At 38.9% G+C, this 23629-nt stretch overlaps 2 protein-coding genes across 2 annotated transcripts; one reads left to right on the forward strand and one right to left on the reverse strand.

The window, feature by feature from the left end:
- The first annotated feature begins 372 nt into the window (after positions 1 to 372).
- Positions 373 to 21900, forward strand: LOC116301998 (armadillo repeat-containing protein 8). The gene is made up of 18 exons (XM_031711179.2): positions 373 to 467; positions 547 to 620; positions 998 to 1152; positions 1856 to 1918; positions 3706 to 3803; positions 4347 to 4596; positions 5299 to 5389; positions 5837 to 5900; positions 6641 to 6716; positions 7146 to 7273; positions 7623 to 7679; positions 8235 to 8486; positions 8655 to 8747; positions 9290 to 9363; positions 10074 to 10149; positions 20537 to 20635; positions 21185 to 21447; positions 21746 to 21900. The coding sequence occupies exons 1-18, from the start codon at positions 447 to 449 to the stop codon at positions 21774 to 21776; spliced, it is 1965 nt and encodes a 654-aa protein (XP_031567039.1). The 5' UTR covers positions 373 to 446; the 3' UTR covers positions 21777 to 21900.
- LOC116301997 (protein toll) lies at positions 10690 to 14494 on the reverse strand. The gene has a single exon (XM_031711178.2). The coding sequence runs from the start codon at positions 14431 to 14433 to the stop codon at positions 11452 to 11454; it is 2982 nt and encodes a 993-aa protein (XP_031567038.1). The 5' UTR covers positions 14434 to 14494; the 3' UTR covers positions 10690 to 11451.
- Positions 21901 to 23629: the final 1729 nt, after the last annotated feature.

Below are 23629 nucleotides of genomic sequence, written 5' to 3' on the forward strand. Positions count from 1 at the left end.
GACTCTTTTTCCATCTCTTCAATTTCATCTCCAGCCAAATCCCACTTCTAAAGCATCAAATCCCATTTTGAAACCTTTATGCGATGCTGTTGTCAATAAAGAAATTCCACAAGCTTCTGGCTTCCAATCAGTGGGGTTTCCCAGAGCCGACGATCGATTTGTCAAAGAGTAGGGTCTGGGAACGAGAATGAGGAATGCTTGTAATTATAACTGCGGAAGATTCCTCCAATGGAATAGAAAGCAAAGAAATTGAGAAATACATTGAAGGTAAAAGTAAAAATGAATCGTGATGCAGAATAAGAATTTCCCACGCGGGAAAAAAATGCTTGACCGTGAGACCTGGGTCCTAAGATTACCGCTGACCAGAGGACACACTTACTCAAGTCAGTCATGGTCACAAATTTTGAAAAACTTTAATTTGCTGTGGAAAATTGAACTTTTCAACCATGAAAATGCCAGCATATATGGTAAAGAGCACTAATAATCAAATATTTACTAGATAACTTATGATATTTTTTACCAATTTTGTCTTTTTTTGTTCCTAAGGAGGTTGATAAAGAGAAGAATTACGTGGATAATTTGTTATGTTTGGATCAAGAAACAAGACTTGAAGCAGTTTCGTGAGTTCACCTCGTATTCTACCTATTTTATTTGCCATTTTTTTTCCTATTAAATATTCGAATTATTCACTAACAGGCTTTATCTTTTATTAAAATTAAATTCAATCCTAAGTTCAAGGCTATAAAATGCAGGCATTTGGGCTAGATATATTATATGTAATAATAATAACAATACCTGTAGTACTTAATGTTTACTATTGCCAACCATTTTCACAAAAGCTGGTCACAAGTTGCTTTGTGTCACCAGCCAATCGATCTCTGGTTTAGCTGGCATAGGAATATAAAAGCCTTATATGTGTTACGTCTTACAACACAACAGTGTTGTACTATTATAAATTTTAAAATAATCTGAAAATGATCTATTATTGATGTGGTAGGAGCATCAAGAATATTGTGATTGGCAACAAGGCAAAAAAGAGTCTTCTGATAGATCTTGGGATTATTCCAAGATTAATCGAGGTCATGTCCAGAGAAGATGCAAGTCCTGAATTTGTTGTTGAAGCAGTGGTGTTGCTGGGTAGTTTTGCAAGAGGTGAGAGATTCACCATTTTCAGTACATCAGTTCACTGGCCAAACACAAAGCATTCAGTTGAGGTTGCAAGGTTCAAATTTAAATAATCCTTTGAAAGTACCTTGGTGAACCAATGTACACTGTATAATAATAATAACAATAATAATAATTATTATTATTATCATTATTATAATAATACTGTAATTATAATAATAATAATCGCATGACAGCTGTTACTGGATTGCAAAAAAAATCGGACTTATATATTTTCAGAATTGATTCTTAAGATAGTGAGTTGAATGTGACTCATTAGTCAGGTGTCCAACTAACAGACTAACCAAAGGTAGCTTATTATTATTATTATATGTATGTTATTTACCGGCCAGGAGGTCCGGATAGGGAAAAACTGTGCCCGAGGTCTTGAATATACGGACCGAGGCTGTTAAGCCGAGGTCCATTTTCAAGACCGAGGGCATGGTTTTTCCCTATCCGGACCGACTATAGGAAGGTAAATAACTTATTTATTTTTTCCCGTAATTTCTTTACTTGTTTACGTAATCGTTTTGTGTTTTCGTTTAGCGGCAAAGGATACCGGACCGCGCTCGCGGGCAGATACTGACAAAATACCGCCAGCTCAAACAACCAATTGGAATGCATGATTTTTTAGGATACCGGACCGGAAAAAAATAGTATTAATTATTAAATTATTATTAATTTTCCAAAGCAGGGACAAAGGAAAGTATTGATGTTCTTCTACGGCACCATGCTCATGAGGTACTTCTCAAAGGTACAGTTGACTTTATTAATTGCCAGAATTATTGATATGACTTCACCAAGATGAACGATGAGGTTAACTAGAATATTTTGCCTCGAAGAATCTGGCAAGAAAAAAGTTCTTGCTCAAAACCCCTTTCAAAAATTGCTCCATAATTAATTGTTATGCACTTGATGTAAACAGTAACCAAAAAATTCTGACGTCACAGGGAACCCGGCTTCTTTTAGAAAATTAACTTTGCTCTTTGTGGGTTTCCTGTGTTGTGATCAGTTTCCTTTTACATAAGCTGTAATCAGATCTGCGCGCTGTAATCAGATCTGCATGCTGTAATCAGATCAGCGCTGTAAACTGACAGGCAATTAAATTCAAATCAATAACCGTTGGTAACGCACTCTCTAGTAAACACTCAAAAGAAGAGAAGGGCTGCAACAAAGCAAGTTTTATCGTATGATCATCACCTCCAGTTGCTCGGACCAGCTACTTTAGTACAACAAGCAGGAAGTCTTGATGATTTTCATGTTTCGATTGCGTCATGTTGTTCGAAAATATTCAAGATGTAAAACCCTGTAAACAAGGGAATTCAAATTTTGTGTTTTGGTGAGTAACGTTTATTTTCAATTTTTTTAGAATAATAATATCAGATTTGCGGCACACGCTTAGAAATCACGGGAAATTTTGAACAATACCGGAAATGTCCAGAAGTGGTCCGAGCAACTGGAGGTGAACATATAACTAAAACTTAGCTTTTAAATATCACTTTCTAGGATCGTTACTTTTACGAGTTCAACAAAATAAAACATCCCGACCCAAAGTTTATTCATTGAGCAAACATTTTGTGGGTTTTTTATTAATAAATTACCTTAATGAATAATTTGAACAGGGGTTTTAAAATTGGACACTTGCTTTGTTGCAGCCCTTCTCCTCCTTGAGTGTTTACTAGGAAGTGCGTTACACACCACAGGCAACCAATAAGAAACAAAACACCAACGGGCTGTCAGTTTACAGCGCCGATCTGCTGCGCCGATCTGCTGCGCCGATCTGCTGCGCCGATCTGATTACAGCGCGCAGTTCTGATTACAGCTTATGTAAAAGGAAACCGATCACAACACAGGAAACCCACAAAGAGCAAAGTTAATGGTTCCCTGTGACATTGTCTTTGAATTGAGCTTCTGTGTATACTATAAGAATGCTAGTGCATCATGGGATATTCCGATATTTTGCCACTCATTAAACTTCGCTAACAACTACATAGTTTGTGCAATGACAATGGAAGAAACCGAACAGCTTTGTAGAGTCTTTGTTGATTGCATGCACTATCCAGTACCAGTGCTTAAGGTCCCTACTGTATATAATGATGTTGATGATGATGATGATTATGTTGATGATGATGATGATGATGGCAATGATGATGATGATGATGATGATGATGATAAATTAATTGAATAGTATTTAGCTGTGGCATATTTCCACTGATATTCAGATTGGAATTTAGAAGTTGATTTTTGCTGAGGGAGGAAATGGGAGAACCAACAAACAACTCTACTCACATACGACACTGAGCCCAGCAGGGCTTGGACACAGGTTGCATTGGTGACAGGCAAGCACTCTCAGTGCTATGCTACCAGTGCTTCCCAGCCCACTGACCTGCAGTACTCACAATGATAATTGGCAAATATTTTACTACTACAGATTTCATGCTACCTCATGCAAAGATGGCCTAGCTTATGTTTAACAGTTCCAGTTCATGTTACCTCGGGATCAAAAATTCTTACCAATAAAAGTCTTGATATTTTTTCCAGGAATTTGTCATGAAAATAGACAAATAGTAGAAGCATCGGCAAGATCTCTACGGACCCTGTATTTATCTAACCAAACACCTTCTGACCCAATATATGAGGTTGGTGTAGAACTGTTAAGTTATTCTTTGTCATTCTGTCAGCAATTCAACTTCTTAATCATCTGAATGTTCCCTCTTTGCCGTCTTGTAAACTTATTCGATTAGCATAGTGTATATATTTGGATTTTGTAAGCCCATTTTGAAAAGAATGCCAAATGTTGAATTTGTGTCAATTCATTTATTATACCAAATGACCTTGGCTACATTGAACTAATCAACATAAGACCAGTCAGGAGTACTGAGGAGGAGTTTGGTGTTTTGTTGTCAATTCCTGCTGGACATTGTCCTTGGACCTACCGTTATATTTAGCCCTCTTACTACAGCATACAAGTATGTACAGTACTGTAAATCATTCGTTAGTGATATAACAGACTCTTCTCAAAATGATCTTGAATGCAAAACTAGCATGGAAATACATAAGAAATCCCACAAATTTCATTGAGAAAAAGTGTGATTTCTTTTGTGTTTTCATGTTATCCTCACATCCATGAGAAGGGTCCATTGACGAACCAGTCATATACTGTAATGTCTTTTATCTACCAGAACCCAAGTGTAGTCCCTCATCTAGTAGAACTCCTGTCTGGTTCCTATACTGAAGCTGAAAGTGCAGCCACCATCATTTCCAAATGTTGTCAGAGCTCTTCACATCAAGCTCTTTTGTGCAACACAGGAGCTATTGATGCTTTGCTGCCTCTGTTGTCGTGCAATATCCCTAAGATTCAGCTACCAGCATTGCATTGTTATGCAGCTGCGTCACACCAGAATGGCTCTGTTTCATTGGCTATGATGTCAGGTAGGTCACATTGCTTTGAAGTTGATACTAAACAACTACCGTCCTGGTCCTCATGATAAGCCCTACACTTATACTAATTTGTAATGGATTTTTCATGAACAGGAAGGCTTATATTTGGGGAAGGGGGGTGAGAAGCTCTTAACCAGGATGGAAACGTAGGCTAATTATAACTGGTGGTGGCCTTACAGCTGGCAAGATATTTGCATGAGTAGCCTAGTGGGTTTATAACCAAGAAAAGGGGCTGACTTAGATCAGTCCAGAGGTTGTTTTATGATTTGATAGCTGTGAGTTAGTTATGCCCTGACTTAGATCAGCCCAGAGGTTGTTTCTGGGTTTGATCTGTGAGTTAGCCATGCCCTGACTTAGATCAGCCCAGAGGTTGTTTCAGGGTTCTATCTGTGAGTTAGCCTTGCCCTGACTTTGGTCAGCCCAGAGGTTGTTTTATGATTTGATAGCTGTGAGTTAGCCATGCCCTGACTTAAAGATCAGCCCAGAGGTTGCTTCAGAGTTTTATCTGTGAGTTAGCCTTGCCCTGACTTTGGTCAGCCCAGAGGTTGTTTCTGGGTTCGATCTGTGAGTTAGCCGTGCCAGGACTTTGATTGACCCACAGTTTGTTAATCAGAGTATGCCACTGGAAATTTTGTATACTGAGTGACATGTCTGAGTTTTATATGGTTACTAACTGCTGCTCTTGATCTGTAGCTTCTTATCAAGGACAAGGCCTTCTTGAAGTTCTGACAAAGTTATTATCTAGAGACGGACCAGATAATATTCAGCTAGGAGCTGCAAAATGGTAAGTACAAAAAATGGGCTTCTTCCACGCACTAATACTTCTTGATTAGTTCATTCACAGCTGTTATTTGAACGGTTATTCACATTCATTGATGCGAGCAATTGCTCAGTCCAAGCCAGAGGCTCATGTGTAAGCTTTCCACACCAGTTCAAATTGGAATTTAGTTGTTGACTTTTGCAGAGAGAGGAAAACTTGAGGACCTGTAGAAAAAACCCTCAAACATAGGAGAGAGAAACAATCAACTTTACTCACATGCAATGCCAATTTCAGGAATCAAACCCCAGCGGCATTGGTGAGAGGTCTTACATAATGGTGCACACCATATAATTAATGCATGAGAGACGTTCAGTCATTTCATACAAGGCTCATAATTTACCTATAATGCATGCTCTCTTTTAACTAATAGTTTTCAAAATATGAACATTTGACATTATTTTCCTGTTCCAGTTTAACCAATATGTTCAGAGCAGGTGCCTACACAGCAGCAGACAACCATGCACTTCTTCTTAAAGTAAGTTCATTAAGTACTTGTAAAACAGCTAGAACTTCTCAGCAACATAATCATTGCTACCCCTAATGAATTTTTAAAATCCCATAGGCAGTGGACTGCTTGCAAGCTAGTCAAAATACTGAAAAATCTGTTCCATAAATATGTGATTATAATCATTCTTTCTATCATGATGTATAAAATTATGATTTCCACAATGAATTATATTTTCCATTCCATATGAAAAGCTCACAGCACGAATGCAGTGATTTGACAAGGCATATAGAGTGTGCGCAACCATGTGACTACAAAATCCCTTGAGATATGAATAACATTGAAATATCTGCCATCTTGGTTGATCTAACGAGAGAAGCTAACGAGGAATGCTTTGTTATTGTCAACCAAGATGGCGGCTATGACGTACACCTAACATACACCTGCTCTATTGCATTTACTCTGCATCCAGTCAAATACCTGGTACATGGTGTAGCTGAGTGTCTACATAACTAATTTTGACCTACTTTTGACTTTTGACTTCTGAAATTTGTTTTTACTACAAAAAAATAAACGCACACACCAAGCATGAGCTGCGTTGCTCTGTTCTTAACACACATAACTTGTTGGTATGTCTGTTTTTACCACAGCTTTTGACCAATCAGAAAGTGAAAAAAATAATTACATTTTGTGGTAAAAAACATGTTGAATTATTTCAGTGATGGGAAAACACTAGCTTTATGTTTATTAAACTAGAGTTTGGTTCACAGGTTTTGAGTACAACTGTACGGCTATGCAGAACAGACAAACCAGCCTGTATGAGAGCTGAAGCTGCTGAAACTCTTGGTAATTATCTATAACTAGTCTTACAATTTTCTCAGTTTGATAGGAATTTAGCTTGTTAGGTTTTGTGGATGGGGAAAATGCTGTATGTGAATAGAGTTGTTTGTTGGTTCTCTCCTGCCTGTCCTTTGTGGATTTTTCTCTGGTTTTCCTCCCTCAAAAATCAACTTCTAAATTGGATTTCAATCTTGGGGTTTCACTTTTGGAGCCTGACTCTTTTGTAATAGTCCCACAGCCAATGCAGATAGATAGAAAACAGAGAAAACAGAGAACCCATAGAAAAGCCCTTGAATCAAGGAAGACTCCCAACAGACTCTACCCACAAGGGATGCTGAGTCCAGGAATCGAATCTGAGACCTCAGGGAGGGGCAAGCGAACTAACACCACAACCATCCTTATAATTTAATCATTGTGTTTGTTTATATTCTATAGCTTATCTTATAGAGGAGGATATTGAGCTGCAGAGATTGGCTGCTATTTCAGACCACCTTATCAAGACAATGATTGGTTTTCTCCAAAAAAATGATATGGATAATGATACCTATGCTTTGATGAGAGAGGTAAGGGAACAGTGCTTGTGGGTAGGGGTGGAGGGTGCTATGGGTGGGGTGGAGAATGATATGGATAATGATACCTGTGCTTTGATAAGAGTGGTAAGGGAACAGTGCTTGTGGGGAGGAAGGGTATTAAAATACTTCTCTAAGAAGAAATGAAGTTTTCATTCTTTCTGTTGGAGGTTAAATCACAGAGTTCATATTTTCTTCATTTATTTTAGCAGTTTTTGTGAGTAGCTGGACCCGGAACTACATCACATCTTAAAACTTCTATACAGAAGCTAATAGGCTCATTTATTCCTTCCTTCCTTCATTTATTCATTTATTCATTTAATCTTTGGTTATTTGTGTTTAGAGTGCCTTCAAAGCTTTAGCTTCACTGGGAGCAACTGATGAAAATATTCGTAAGAAGGTAAGGCAAAGTTCCAAGTTCCATTCCTTAAAATATGTCACTTCTAAATAATAAATGAAGTTGGCCTTTCGGCAGCATGATAGTGACGTCAAAATAAAATATTGAATACGGTGTAAAATTGCTGTGAATAATTGGAGCCAGAAGAACGGGATTCGAACTCGTGACCTTTGTGATCTCGATGTCATTTCTAATTGTGATCTCGAATAAACTTGACATGATGAATGTGTTTGAGGCTTTTGTGTGGACAATAGATCTAACATGCCAAGTTCATTCAAGAAATCTTGCTTCGTTTTGATAAATCTTCTCTTTACAGCTATTATCAGAAGCGCGTGCGCGTGCGGTGTATAGTTATAAAGCTCGGGAGGATTGGTGAGAGCATAAGAGAAGTGTTAGGAAAAGCACGACGCACGCGAATATTTGTGCTCTCTAATGCACGCGCTCTCAACCAATCAGAACGCGAATCCACTCATAATGATAATGATTGATTTAATGATTTATGAATTTATACAATAATAATTATTATTTGATAACATTGTTTTTTATTTACATGTCCAGATAATTGAAAATGATAGTACAATGGACCATGTAGTGACAGGCTTAGAGGACCCCAATCCTCACGTCCAACTAGCTGCTGTCAAATGCCTTCACAGCCTGTCTCGGTCAGTACAGCAGTTAAGGACAAGCTTTCAGGACACGGCTGTCTGGAAGCCTATAATCAAGATAATGAACAATGCTGATGAAGGAATGTTAACTGTCTGCTCATCGGCGCTGTGCAATTTGTTGCTTGAATTTTCACCGAGTAAAGAGGTAATTAAGCTTCGTGAGTAATGATACCTGGTAAAAGTGTTCTTACTGGCATATTACCAATACAAATAACCAATTATTTAGCAATTATTCGACGATCTCATTATCACGACCCTATTAGATTTTTCTCTGTTTCGTTAAATTGCTTGCATTACATTCCTTTGATTTCAGCCAATCCTAGAAGCTGGTGCGGTGGTATTATTGGCCAGTTTAACCAGAAGATCAGAAAAATCATTGAAACTGAATGGCATCTGGGCGCTGATGGTAACTAAACAAAAAGGGATGGGATGCTCAGAGAAACTGAAAAACCACGACACGAGCGGAAATATGGCTTTTGTAAAATAACAAGGGCGTTTTGTTTTTCGTATGAAAGTCCATATTGAGAAAAAGATATAGAGCACGCCTTAGAACTCAGTTATAGCAGTTTTCGCATGACTGTAAAAATCTCAGTGCCGTCAGCGTGTAGTGTCGTGACCGTGATGTTTTCTAGAATTTTAATTTGCTGATTTTTTTTCTCGAGCAATGTGATTGGTCTGACAGTGCCGTGACGTTTCGTGACCGTGTCCGCGCCGTGTTCGTGCCGTGTTCGTGCCGTGTTCGGGGTATTTGATTGGATGGATAGTAAATTCTCGTGCAATGTGATTGTTCTGGCGTATCCCTTGCCTTGTCGCGACCGTGTTTGTGACGTGAGCTTTTCACAGTCATTCCAAAGTGCTCTAAATGATTACATTCGTATTTTTGTTTTCTATTTGTTGATTAGCATGTCCACGTTAATTTACTTGTTTATCCTTTACTTTTTACAAAAGAACATGGCCTACCAAGCAGATGAAACAACCAAAAACAAGATTATGGAGGTACTGGGACCCGCACACTTATTCAGGTACAGAGTGGCAATAAATTGCTTTCCATTCGTTTACCCATGCCTTCTCATCCATCCCATCTCACGCATCCATTCCATCTCACGCATCCATTCCATCCATTCATCCATACCATCACGTGCACCTACCCATTCCATCTATCAATTCATCCATCCATCCTATAAATAACACCCATCCATTCCATCTATTCATCCATTCCATCACATGAACCCACCCATTCCATCTATCAATTCATCCATTCCATCACATGCACCTATCCATTCGATCTATCAATTCATCCATCTATCCTATAACACCCATCCATTTCGTTTATTCATCCATTCCATCTTTTCATCCATATCATCACATGCACCTATCCATTCCATCTATCAATTCATCCATCCATCCTTAACACCCATCCATTCCATCTATCCATCCCATTCCATCCATCCCATCCATCCCTTCCCACCCACCCACCCATGCTTCCGTCCATCCATCCAAAAATCCTCCCATACATCCCACACATCCATCCATTCCATCCTTCCACCCATGCTTCAATCCTTCTATCCAACAATCCTCCCATCCATTTATCCATCCATGCACCAATCCTTTCATCCATTCCAACCATCTATTCGTCTGACCGACAATAAATTATTCCATCTACCCATACAACCACGACATTTCATACGCATACCAAAACGTCTTCAAACTCACCAAGCTCATCTGATTCCAGTCTGTTAGAAGACCCTGATACTGATGTAGTTATGAAGGCACTGGGGCTCATGAGGAATCTCTTATCGGGACGAGAGGTAAGAACATTCGAACATATGCTCTCGCTGTTAGCTATACTCATTCTAATTACGCTTGAAAAAGCTAAAAGGTTTATTGCTTGTTCATATCTTAACAAATGAAGAAATTATGCCAAAATAAAATGAACCTTTTTCCTACGATTTTTCTTGGTATCTGAGATCCATCATGTGTAAAAGCCACGTTACAAGCACAATTTAGATAAAACACGCACATTTTAGATAAAACGCGCCCAATTTAGATAGAAGTGAAAGATAAAAATAAAATCGGATTTTTTTTTTTTTTTTTTTTTTTTTTCAATACAAAGATGAATCAATGATGACGCTTCGTACAACGCATTACACGGCTAGTTTCGTTTTGCAATGTAGTTTAGTGCGGCAATTTTGATTCTCATACTCGCTGCATCTTCTCGTTTCTCCTCTCTCCTCTCCTCTCCTCTTCTTTCCTATAATCTCCTCTCCTCCCTTCCTTCTCTTCCCTCCCATTGAATCTCTTCTCAAAAAGGGCGAGTTTGGATAAAAAAAAGTTTATAATAGAACACATTCAGTTTCTGTGGTTATATTATTACTCTATATATATTACATATTTACTGTTCTTAATATATCGTATAAACGTTTCCTCTATCCTATAAATATCGCAGCCTTCATTATTTTATATGTCTTTGTTTTAAAATGAAAACAGTACTTTTACTTCAATCTTTAGTCGTGTGTGATTCATGATTTTTGTACCTCTATTTAGCCGTGCCCTGTTTTAGATCAGCCCAAAGGTTGTTTGCAGAGGTATCTCAAAGTTAGCCGTGCCCTGTTTTAGATCAGCCCAAAGGTTGTTTGCAGGTGTATCTCAAAGTTAGCCGTGCCCTGACTTAGATCAGCCCAAAGGTTGTTTGCAGGGGTATCTCAAAGTTAGCTGTGCCCTGTTTTAGATCAGCCCAAAGGTTGTTTGCAGGGGTATCTCAAAGTTAGCCGTGCCCTGACTTAGATCAGCCCAGAGGTTGTTTCAGGGTTCTATCTGTGAGTTAGCCGTGCCCTGACTTAGATCAGCCCAGAGGTTGTTTCATGGTCCTATCTGTGAGTTAGCCGTGCCCCGACTTAGATCAGCCCGAAGGTTGTTTGCAGGGGTCCTATCCGTGAGTTAGCCGTGCCCTGACTTAGATCAGCCCAGAGGTTGTTTCAGGGTTCTATCTGTGAGTTAGCCGCGCCCTGACTTAGATCAGCCAAGAGGTTGTTTAGGGTTTGATCTGTGAGTAAGCCTTGACCTGACTTATATTTGATTTTCATCGTTAACTGACCAATCCTGAAGTTCCTTTACATTTTGCTTTCCTCCATTCCCTCTTTTCTCTTTTCATTCCCACTACTGGCGGTATCATACTCTTTTATTTCTATGGACATCTGACGACTCGAGCCCTGTACACCCAGGCTCTGGTTTTCCTTCACTGTTCCCTGTGGCTTCGGTAAAGAATACAAAAGCTTCTGCCAAAACCATTTATTTGTGACACTCAGATACGTATTGGTTCGCAAATATAGTCTCGTCTCGTCGTCCAGCGCATTTGTATCGATCCCTTCGAACAGGATCACTATAAGGTAGTTTGTTTTGTCTTGGAGCACCTTATGATGTGCTGCTCGAAATTCCAGCCTGCACCACTCGCTCTCTAAGAACCTGTTGGACAATACCATGATCATTCTCTTGCTCCTGTTAACACTGTTTATTATATTATCTTGTATGCTGGCTCCGACTTCAAAGTCTCTGTCATGGAAGCAAATCTTATAAGGTGGTTCGTGACCTTCAAGTTTTTGTTTCAATTCGTTATGCACCCATTCTTGGTCATGGCTGCTGTAAGAAATAAACGCGTCGTATATCTTTGAAGGGTCGGAATCGTCGATACGATCAAATGGATGCCAGTCAAAGTGCGTGTAAATGAACACCTTCATTTCTCCTCTGAAGAAGTAAACCATCATGAAAACTGCGGTAATTATGACAAGAAGTACTCCCAACGTTACTGAGACTATAACCAGCAAGTCATTGTTTCCACGGGGGTTAAACTTTGTTTCGACTTTCTTTTCCTCGCAAATGAAGTCCTTCAGTGGCACGCGATAGATCGGTCTTCCCTGAGACATCCCACTAGCGCACTTCACATTCTCAATGTCGTTAATCTTATCCGAAGAATTCATTAACCATCCCTTCATCCACTTGGATCGGCAGTCACACTCAAGATAGTTCGAATGTAGAGCCAGACTAACAAAAGTCTTGCGTGACGTTAACGATTCAATACTCCTCGGTAACCTTTTGAGCTCATTCCTGTCGATGCTGAGTTGTCTGACTTTTGTCAAGCTTTCGATAAACGAATCATTGATTTGTTGAATTTTATTCCGACTTAGATGAAGGACACTCACGTTGCCAAGGTAACCACGCATGCTCAGTTCCGTTATTTGGTTATTGTCTAGGAAGATTTCGAGATTGGTTCCAACGGGCAACATATGCGGAAGTTGTTTTAGATTCTTGTCACGAGCGTCTATGATAATACTTCCATCTGTCTGCCTCACCGAGCACGTTCCTTCCACAGGACAGCCGGAAAGATTCCTCACACACACGAAATTCTCTTCAGCAATTGATACAATCCGCTTCCCCTTCAACTGAGGTGGTGCTGCACAAACCCAAGACTGGAAACGTCTCTCGTTGATATGAGAATACTTTGATATAATCCCTTTGATTATGCGTGTAATGTTAAGGGCTCTGCAGTCACACAGTATAGGGTTGTTCTTAAAGTTCATTTCGAATACCTGGAGAACCATCCCCAATTTGACCATTTGTTCTTTAGTTAGTTCATTAGTATCCATAGCTTTGATATTATTGTTGGTCAAATCAATGTATACCGAATCAGTTCTAAGCTCTCTAGACATATCACTAACTGACTTCCTTAAAACATTCAATAAACGTTCTATAATAATTGAATGTAATGTCTCTATAATCCCTTCAAATGTAATGACATTATTTGCTAGATTAGCAGACTCGAGGCTTCTAGTAAGAAAAACGTCGCTTGGAATCGTTTGTAGTTGATTTCCATTCAAATTCAGATTTTTTAGTTTGTTGGAATTGTTTGGTAAAGCTCCGTGTTCCACTTTGACGATCAAGTTATTCTGTAAATGCAGCTCTTCCAGATCTTCATGTTGCAGCAACAATCCCTTGGAAATTCTCTCGATATTATTATTATTCAAATATAGTTTTTTCATCCTTTTCGAGTCCGCGAATGTCTCAACGTGGATGACAGTTATATTGTTGTTATTTAGCCGCAAGTGAAATAAATCCTTCAGACCTCTAAAAATGCCCTTTGGTAACGCATCAAGTTTATTCACACTCAAATCGATAGCGTTTATTCCAGTTAAATGCACCAGACAATTTTCCCCGATGGCTTTGAGTCCGTTTCCTTTAATGGAAAGCCTTTGTAAGTGTCCTCGAAACTCAAACCGAGAAAGGTTTTGGATTTTATTGAAGTCGAGTGTAAGAAACCTCCTATATAAATTGGGTTTGACCTCCGTCGTGCCTTGGTACTGTTCATTAAAAACAGCTTTTCTGGATAAGTTACCTGGAAGAGGCAACTCTTCATCGTCCCAAGGAAAGTCTGGAGGTTCTACTAGCTCGTTGTGTGACAGTTCCAAGCCTTGAAGTCGAGGCATAGAGAATTTCAAAGTCTTAGGCAAGCTTTGTATGGAAAGTTTGAAAAACTGTATTTCTGCCATGAGTGACCAGTTGTATTTAACAAAAATCTCTGGAAGTCCTTTACTTCCGCCTTGTATCGTCAAAGTACCAATCTTGTTAATTTGGGATTGCAGTTGTTGTACTTCTTGGCTTGAGTTTGGGGTTTTCATGAATGCTCCTTCTAGCATTGCCAAAACCCTGTAGTCTGTAGCGTTACTGAACACTGCCAGCCCCTCCAAGTCAATTTCGCAAGCTTTCCTTACAATTATGTAAGATATAACGTTTTTTCGTTGTACGTTGGATGGGTTTTTGATCTTAACTTGAGTAGGTTTTGCACACACTATGTTCAAGTAAAATGTCGACATTACGTCTTTCTTCGTTTGATTGAGATAAGGACCAAAGTCAAGCTCGCAGTTGCTTCCACCATCAATAAACACAACACCAAAAGGAAAGAACTCCACGTTTTCGTAAATGCTTGGCCAGGGCATTGCCTTAATACTTTTCTGACATTCTTCAGCAAAGGCACCCAGTGACAAGAGTCTGATGACCGTCAAGACGATAGCCAAGCATCTAAAGTCAACGTATTTGAACATGATTCACTTCAAAATATTGAATTGTCGCTGTGCTCATTCATCCTCAAACGAGTATCACGTACTGAGTCTGAAAGGTTTACTTAAACGTTGACTTCCTTGTGTCTCATTGGGCAGACATGACGACATCTATGGTAAACACGGTCTTGGGTCATGTTACAGATGTCTATTTGTGGTTACAGCTCACTATATCAAGCTACCACAACTTGAAAATCTTTGTACGATTTTCATTTTTACTCTCTTTTTTATCTTTTTCTTTTTTCTTTGTTTTTATCATTATTTACACGACATTCTGGCAGGACATTTAGTACAGTATAAAGAAAGTATAATTATTGATATAATATATATATTTAATAATATTATTACACTGGTTTTTTTTTTTTTTTTTTTTGGTTTTTTTTTTCCTACATAGTTCTGGGTAAGCTTTTTACAGTACAAAACTAAACCTTACCAAAGAAGTGATGAATTATTGAATTAATTAATCCATAGTAAAGCATTTAATGATATATTATTCAGGGCACGTTTGTACAAATGGTGAATAGCGCTATCCGATAGATAATTTCTCGATTCTGATTGGACAAGAAATTTCTGGCGAGAAAATGACACTGAAAATGACCTCGTGCATAAATAGCTCTTATTACAGTCAAACAAGCTCACGCGTTGACCCTTAGATTCGATTAATAAAATCATTAGTCAATTATTCCTTTTATATACGTACGAACCGGATCAATGCAATATTGCAATATTCAAATGAAAATTCAGTTCATTATTCGACTCGTGATGAAGAAGGTAAATCATCTAAATTACAGATACCTTCGAGCAGAAGTCGCTCTCTTATTTCATAAGCATACACACTAGGTTTTGTAATTACCATGCCTCAATTACTTGGAGGATATCATCAGTAATTTTGTGGGGAACGCTCCCGCCTTGAGCGAAATGGAGACACAGTTCCGTGTCGTCGATAATGTTGAAGTATTTTCTGGACTCCCCAACTAGAAATTTTCAGTTGTCGAGAAATTGCTTTATTGGACAATCCGCTATTGCCGAGATGAACAATTTCCTGTCGAATAATATCAGGTAAAGGCTTTCCCGGCACATAAACACCGCCAAGACTAATTCTGGCCGCCATGTTTTCTTAGTCTTCCTGTGTTAGCACTGATTAACCAATCAAAATGTCGTATATTGAATTTAAAGTTGATTGGAATTTTCATATCTTCGTTTTCGACGTTGTAAATTTCAACTGAATAATGAAATCAAAATTCGAAAATTCATATCATTAATCGACTCTAGGGGTCAACGCGTGAGCTTGTTTGACTGTAACCGAGTGCGAAGTCCGTACCGTTAATTATGGACCGTAGCTTATTAGGATTCTTACGACATTGTACGATGAGTTTCAATTCCGGAAAAAGTGAAAAAGCTGGCAGGTTTTTTTTTTTTTTCGGTCTGTACCGTAAGTTATGATCCTGATTGACCAATCGTAGCGCGTAAAATTACCTTGCCATATAACAAAGGGCACAACTTCACTTCACACATGAAAAAATGCTAATAATTTTAATTTTAAAAATACATACTAAATATTACTTTTTTGGGGTGGAAACTTTACGGCCCTGTTATAAACATTGTTAACCAATGTACCCCTAAAGACACAAACGCTGGAACAATGTCATCGATTAAAAATGTCCGGTTTTACTTCAGTTCCGCCACTAGACATGTTTAAGCAATAGGTTGCTATCAATAGACGTCATTTCTGGTAATAGCTGTGTGTAGAATCTTGGAGGTTGTTTTGATCTCTCAATTTCTGGTTTCATGTCGTAGAAATAGTCAAATACAATACTCTTAGAACTTATTTTGACATGTTTTGACTTAACATCCGCTGGTTGCCCCCCAGTCAACCGCTTTTTTGCCCCCCAGTCAACTCCAAAAAAGTTACGTGATTAATAGTAAGCAATAGTGTAATCCATTCTCTAGAAACGAGAAGGGTCTGGGTACGAGAAGGTATAACAATTCGATTCTGGAGATCAGCTGGGAATATCTTATTTCCTGTACATTTCAATGGCTCGATCGAAAAGCTGTTATTACAGTCGAGCCCGCAATGCGAAATTCTTTTGTAAGGAATCATACTAGTGAGGCTATTGGATCGATACAATGCTTGTTGTTTGCTATTCTGTAACTGCTATTCTCATTATCATTATTTTCCTCCTTTTCTTTTTCTTTTGACAATTGCGAGTAACTTTAAATAAAATTAGGAACTCAAAACGGTTAAATTGACTGCTTGTTTACGAGTTTATTAGGATGTTCTGTTCTCGCGAAATTTCTTTCTAGGTCAAATTTCTCGAAAACGCTCACACACATTTTCTTCGCAATTTTGAATTGTAAATAAATCTACAAGGAAGTGATGACCATCACTGACCATATGCATCGCTTGTAACGCTTGTCACGCACAAAGGATACGAAATTAAATTTATTCTTTTCTCTTGTCACGAATCACTGGAGCATTTATATGCACGAAGCATTGAAACCCTTGTGCGTCACAAACAAAGCATATTTCGGAAGTGGACTATTTCAGGATCATCACAACATGACTGTTCTATGTGACAATAAACGAACATGTTTAAGCGGGAAATTACACGCTAAGGTTAATTGTGCATACAGTTTAGGGTAGAACATACAAATCGGGCTGATATCGGGCTGGAATCGGGCTGGAATTGGGCTGGAATCGGGCTGATATCGGGCTGGAATCGGGCTGGAATCGGGCAGTATTTGCTTCCCGAGACATTCTGGCGAAGAATCGGGTCGACAAATCGCAGCGTGTGGACGTGTCTTTACACGGAAGTACTACACACACAAAAAAATACACAGTGTAATTTTCATCTCGTCTCATCCACGCCACGCCACGCCACACCACACCACACCACAAAGCGGTCAGAGGGGTCGCCTTTCGTATTTTAGCTTACTTTTCTCGAACTTAAAAAAAACTACTTACGTGTCCAAAGGAAAAAGTAGTTCTGAAATTTTTTTTTTTTTTTTTTTTTTCCATATCAGAATTTATCGCCCAAAGTTATAAATGTTTCAAGTTTTGTTTAAGTCAAGGCACATTTTCCGCTTCATTTTAAGTTTTTGTGAGCAGTTGGACCCGGAAATACGTCACAACTTAATCAATATGTGGTCAGATTTCCGCTTTCATGTTGGCATCCTAACCTAGTTTGTTGTTTTCAGCACTATTCATTTCTTATTTCACTCGTGTGCTACTGTAATAGCACTATAAGCTCAGTTTACGTGTGACGGGCTTGTAACAGTATAAACGAAAATAGAGTTAACTATTCCATGTGGTGCATTTTAGTTATTGTCAGTCGTTATCGTATTCAGCGTTTCCTCATTTACATTTGTGTTTTGTTCCGGTAAAGATGACCTGGAAAAAGTGGTGTCTTTTCTTATCATTAATTAAAATATTTTTATAAAATAGGCCGGGCTAGGTACATTTTTTGTCAAAGAAATAAGATTTTCAACTGATGTCTAACTGGGAAAATGAAATAGTAGCTGATAGAGCTTCTGAAGCCTTTGACAGTAGATTTTGGCACACATTTTTCATGCTTCACCGAAACAAAGCAAATAAAACTTAAGAGGTTGTGTACCATCACGTGACGGCAGCCATGTTAGATAGCAGGAACAGTACGGTCGTTTTTCATGAGAAAGAATTCAATTCCCAAGAGCACAGGGATTTTATTTCTCTGCCATCTAACTGGTATCTCAAGCAGTATTATGAGCGTGGGCACGTGATGGTGCAAAACTTCTATTTCAAAAAATGTTGTTGAAGGTTTGGTTTCATGTTGCTTGCTGCATTTTGCATATTGCTTGTTGCTTACTAAACTTGAAATGCATTTTATTCATGTGTAAATAATGTCAGCACAGAAGAAAAAATTCCGGAAAAATTTGCAGACAAAGTTCCGGAAACATTTTTATTGTTACCTTTCGTTGATTGCATTCAGATTGCCCATAGTGCAATTCGGGCTTGGTATGCAACATGCAACAAAGCCTTCATCAACAAGCTTTTTGAAACAGCTAAACTAAACGACAAGGCTGCTAATTTCACGCTTTTTTTTAATTATTAACCTGGGAGTGATACGCCAAACTATAAGCGTTGCATACGTTCTTTGGCCACAAACGAGCGTGCTTTTTAAATATTGTTCTTGTAACAAAAGGCCAAAAACTTTTTTTGTTGCTCTGTCGCTTTGGGGTGTCAAAAAGCAACCAAAAAAAATAGTAACTAAACACGTTCATTTCTTTTGTTTTCAATTGGTGTTTTTTTGCACTAATTAGTAAGTACAGTAAAAACCCGCGTATGTCCCCACGTATAAGAACCTAGATTTTTAGGCTAAGATTTTTTAGGCCAAGATTTTTTAGGCTAAGATTTTCTAGGCTAAGAAAATAAGAATCTGTTTTAGAACCTAAATAGCCTAATCTTTTAGTAAACACCATGTATATAAGGACTTTCTTGGAAAAAATCTAGGTTCTTGTACTCGTGTCTTTACTGTAACATTTCACGGTGATATGGTTTGCACCAAGAGAGCATAAATAAGAGAGGGAAGCCATGTAAATTCCCGGTTGGGCTATTTTTAGTAACCGGATGCAGTTTAAATTTTGCCTAAACCCCACTCCCGTACGTTATCACTTGCGCGAGCGCCCTCTTTCCGTTTTTAGATCGATAAAACAAGGGAGCACATTAAAATTTTGTTTGTGTAAGGAAAGTCATTGTTCTTGGTTGATCTATCTAGCGCGCGCAATCCATCATGTGACAGGCGTTGCTCGTAGTGTTTTAGTTTCGGCCGATCCGAATGGCTTACGATCGTGTAAGGAAGGGAATGACGAGTGTAATAGGAGGGGAGTGAAACAGTGGAAATTTTATCGTCCTATGCTCGTAGCAGATTGCTATGCACACAGGCGGTTGCTATGCACGTTGATGGCTGGATTACACGATCAAGTTAGAACGTAAGTACTTTTTCGAAACTAGAAGTCAGGTGAATTTATGAATTTACGTAACATGAGCGTATGAGTTTATGTTCAAGATGAACTGTCGAGTCACTCGTTTGAATGTTTTTGAAATCGTTAATTTGAATTTTGAATTTTTTTACAGAATAATCAATAGTTTATTTTCCGTATCTAATGGGGAAGCCGATCAAAACTACGGAGGCATATTAAGTTTACAAGACCGAGTGTAACGAAAAAGGGCTAAAGCCATGTGATCAGGCAAACTTTTCAGCAGTAGGATTATTCTTGATTATGTTCACCAGTTCGTGAGCCGATTTTTTTTCTATCACGCAGGCGAACTGATGAATGTATTGTCGATCCTCATATATTTTGAGGCGCAATGCCCGTTGATGAGGTGATAAAAACAACGCTTGCTCCCTTTCTCAACTCCTTTTAAACATATCTAATTAAAAATGATTTTCCGCTTCCAGCTATTCCACTAATAAACACACTAAAACCTTTTTCTACGAGATTAAAAACTTTGTTTTGCTCTTCGCTCAAGGACGCCATTTTGTTTGTTTTCATCTGTTTGACGTTACACGTCATTTTTTTGAATTTGTCACGTAATCCGTTTCTATAGATACTGCTACCAGCATAGAGCGAAAAATATTTTCATTTTGGATTGTTTGATTGGCTGAAAAGGGTCACGTGGTTTACAGTTTCACTCCCCTCCCTTTTTACACGTCGCTCCGCTCCTCGCAAGAAATTCGTCGGTTTTCGGAGTAAATTCGCTAGCCCGACTAAAGCAAGGAACGCCTGCCATAAAGTGTAGCGCGCGCACGTAAACAAGCACTACAAGGAACGCCTGTCATATCTTAGAATACGTGCGATATAATCGAAGATAAACCAACACAATCAAAATTTTAACGTGCTCCCTTGGATAAAAACGAAACGGAAAGAGCGCGCGAGCGCAAGTTGATAACGCACGGGAGTGGGGTAAGGCGAAATTTAAACTGCATCCGGTTACTAAAAATGGCCCAACCGGGAATTTACATGGCGCGTGCGTTATTAAGAAGTTTCCCTCTCTTATTTATGCTCTCTTGTTTGCACTCTATTTATCATGTTGCTGTTCATCCATCAGGATATCAACCGCATCATGGAAATGCACGGGAATCATGTGATGGAGAGTGTTAAACCGATCCTGGACAGTGAACTGCAGACAGTCCAAGTCAAAGAACAGGTATGTATCATATCATCATTTTTCATTTTTTTACAATTTTCCTTGGGACCCCGTAGTGGAGCTCTGCTCTGTGGGGTTTCCCTGCACATAAGCTAAAGTTTATAAATAATAATAAAATATCAGTGGCTTAGCGAGAGTGGAGACCTTTGGATCCGGCGATGAGTACGAGTACGAAATATGAAGGCTAGGTTCATGTCAAGCGTCGAACTTCACATGAGCCGATTCTAATAACATCAAAAAGACCATTCATTGCTGTACCTCCCTAGTTACTGTTGCTACGTCAGACAAACTAAAATGTGTTTTTGATATAAAGCATGGAACAGGCACCGATTGCTGAAAATTGTAAATGACCCTCCTAGAATCAATGCATTTTAAAGGTACATTATGAAAAAAAAATCGATAACTACAAAAAAATCTTATGAATTCGAGTTTGTTGGTCGGACATTCTGTATTCCAGGGAAAACTAATTGGGTGGACACTCAAGCATAACCGGGATTTGTCTCTTCCACAAGTTGCCTGAAACTAATAATGTGTTGTTCTTGCTTTCAGGCTTTGTGCGTCATAGCTAATATTGCTAATGGTACTTCAGCGAAAGAGTTTATCGTACGAGACGAAGTTTTACTAAAACGATTAATGCATTACATGATGCACGAAAGCGTCAAGTTACAAATGGCTGCGACCTACTGTATCTCGAACCTCGTCTGGAATACTGAAGAAGGAGCATTAGATCGGCAAATAAAACTACGAGATATGGGTGTACAGAAACTGCTGCAGTCACTATTAACAACATCTGATGCTCATCTGTTTGAAAGGTAAGGGGGTCTTACCAGTAGAGAAGGTAGTGGAGGGTGTACAGAAACTGCTGTCACTATTGACAACATCTGATGCTCATCTGTTCGAAAGGTAAGGGGGGTCCTACCAGGTCTTAACAGGGCTCTCTTTAACCTAGTTCTACTGAATGAGACATCCCGGTATAAATATTGTTAAAATAAATAAATAAAATAAGCCAGTAGAGAAAGGAGGGGAGGGTGCAGTAGTGCAACAATCAATAGTGCTGCTACAAGTACAACAATAAATACTTGAATAATTGACTGAATTATTTCTCTATAGGGTGAAGACAGCACTGCAGCAGTTCACGTGAATCACAAATGGGCCAATGCATTTGGCTTTTTATAAATGAATCTTGACTTCCTGTAATATTGGAAAACTCCCCCCCCCCCTCTACATTTATCAATGAATCTTAACTTCCTGTAGAATTGGAAAAAAACTCCCCCCCCCCCCCCCCCCCACACTTATAAATAAATCTCAACTTTCTGTAGTATTGGGAAAGTCTCCCCCCCCCCCCCCCCCCCTACACACACTCACACACCCTTAAAAACTCTCTAGTTGTAACTCATTATCTCTCTTCCCTCGGTTTTCCGTGTAATTTGAATTTCTACGACACATCCAAGTTCCCTTGAGGTCCTTTTAATACCAGGGAACGGCGAGAGGGAGGGGCGGGGGCGGAAATTCAAAACTTTTATCCAATTGTCAATATCCAATGTTTCAAAAAAGCAATCAAATATTCAAACGTAGATAATTTTTTACAACGATTGTTGTAGTTGTAATAAAAGCCGTAAATAGCTCCAGTCTCTGTTAATGTGAAATCCTGTATTCGTTTAGAGGCATAAGTCGTAATCTTGCATCCAAAACCTCGAATCTGTTTCATTGGGTCCCGCCCCACACTAGCCATTTAAATCAATCTGAAATCGATCCAAAGACAAACGGGCCAAGTGTGAAGGGTCCAAGGCGAACAACGATCGGTCAGAGATTGATCTTAACTAGTTCACCTGTGGTCTTGGATCGACCTAAGGTAGCTTGCATGTAAGTGTAAATGGTAATCTTGTAATTATGTACGTCAATGCTAACTACGCACACGCAATAGGACGTTTGCACGATGGCGTCATTGACCTCTACTACCAGACTCCCTTGCACACTTTCTTTTGTTCAGTTAATCAGCACCAATTGTCTTACTATTCTCATGAGGGAAAACAAATTTAAACAAGAAAGAAAATTCGCAAAGTATATTGGTAGTGGGAGTCAAATGACGCCATCATGCAAACTTCCTATTCGTGATCGCGCGACTTTTAAATCATTTTCTTTTTCAAGAGTGTAACTAGTACAAATTAGACTAGTGCGCAAAGGGATCAACAATTAGATAATTGAGGAGGATTGCAGGAATTTATTATGCATGATATTTTTTAATAACCCCTGTACGCATTTTTGTATGTTTGTGCGATATTTCTTCCGAAAAAAGAGGCTGCGCGATAATTCTTTTTCGTAGGTGAAGTGCTTGCTCCATATTTTTGGGGATTTACGCATACCCCAGACCCCCCTCAATAATCTAATGGCCGGCGTCTAAGACCTAGGGCAAACGTCGAACTTTCCATGCACCGAACTTAATTACATCAAAGAATGCCGCCTCATTATCACCTGATATCCATTGTTTTTAATGAGTTCGGTGCATGGAAAGTTCGACGTTTGCCCTAGGCCTAAGATTAGATATTGATGAAAACACACAATAATGCGATAGGCGAAAAGCGATATGAGATGAGTCATTCCAAGATGCAAGAATAGCTGGACTGACTTGTGTTTCTTATTGTTATTCTTGTCAACAACACAGATGTTGTTGTTGAGATATTTATTGTTGTCAGCAGTCGACGAAACCATGTACAATATATACCTTGATTATTCGTGTTTGGATGTATGCCCACTGTGCCTCTCGGTCGTATAATCACCGATCTCTATTTGTCGCTCGCCCATTCAATGTTTTTTGAAATAGCTGTATTTAGACCTGCGTACCAATGGACAACTTCATCGGGAATAGACCAAATAGACACTAGACAGTCAATGCTCTTTTCCCTTTGGGATGCGTTTAGTAAAACTAAACGGAACGTGCATCATAGTAAATTGGATCTATTCGAAAGTTTATTTATTATGGAAACATGATATTGG

Source organism: Actinia tenebrosa, unplaced genomic scaffold, assembly GCF_029948245.1.
Source record: "Actinia tenebrosa isolate PJP-AT-01 unplaced genomic scaffold, QUT_ActTen_1.0 PGA_scaffold4__44_contigs__length_22323623, whole genome shotgun sequence".
Lineage (NCBI taxonomy): Eukaryota > Metazoa > Cnidaria > Anthozoa > Actiniaria > Actiniidae > Actinia > Actinia tenebrosa.

Coding starts and splice junctions, on each gene's coding strand:
- LOC116301998 (XM_031711179.2), top strand. CDS start 447: ATGAAAATGCCAGCATATATG. Junction 468..546: donor TGAAAATGCCAGCATATATG/GTAAAGAGCACT, acceptor TTTGTTCCTAAG/GAGGTTGATAAAGAGAAGAA. Junction 7,274..7,622: donor CCTATGCTTTGATGAGAGAG/GTAAGGGAACAG, acceptor ATTTGTGTTTAG/AGTGCCTTCAAAGCTTTAGC.
- LOC116301997 (XM_031711178.2), bottom strand. CDS start 14,433: ATGTTCAAATACGTTGACTTTAGATGCTTGGCTATCGTCTTGACGGTC.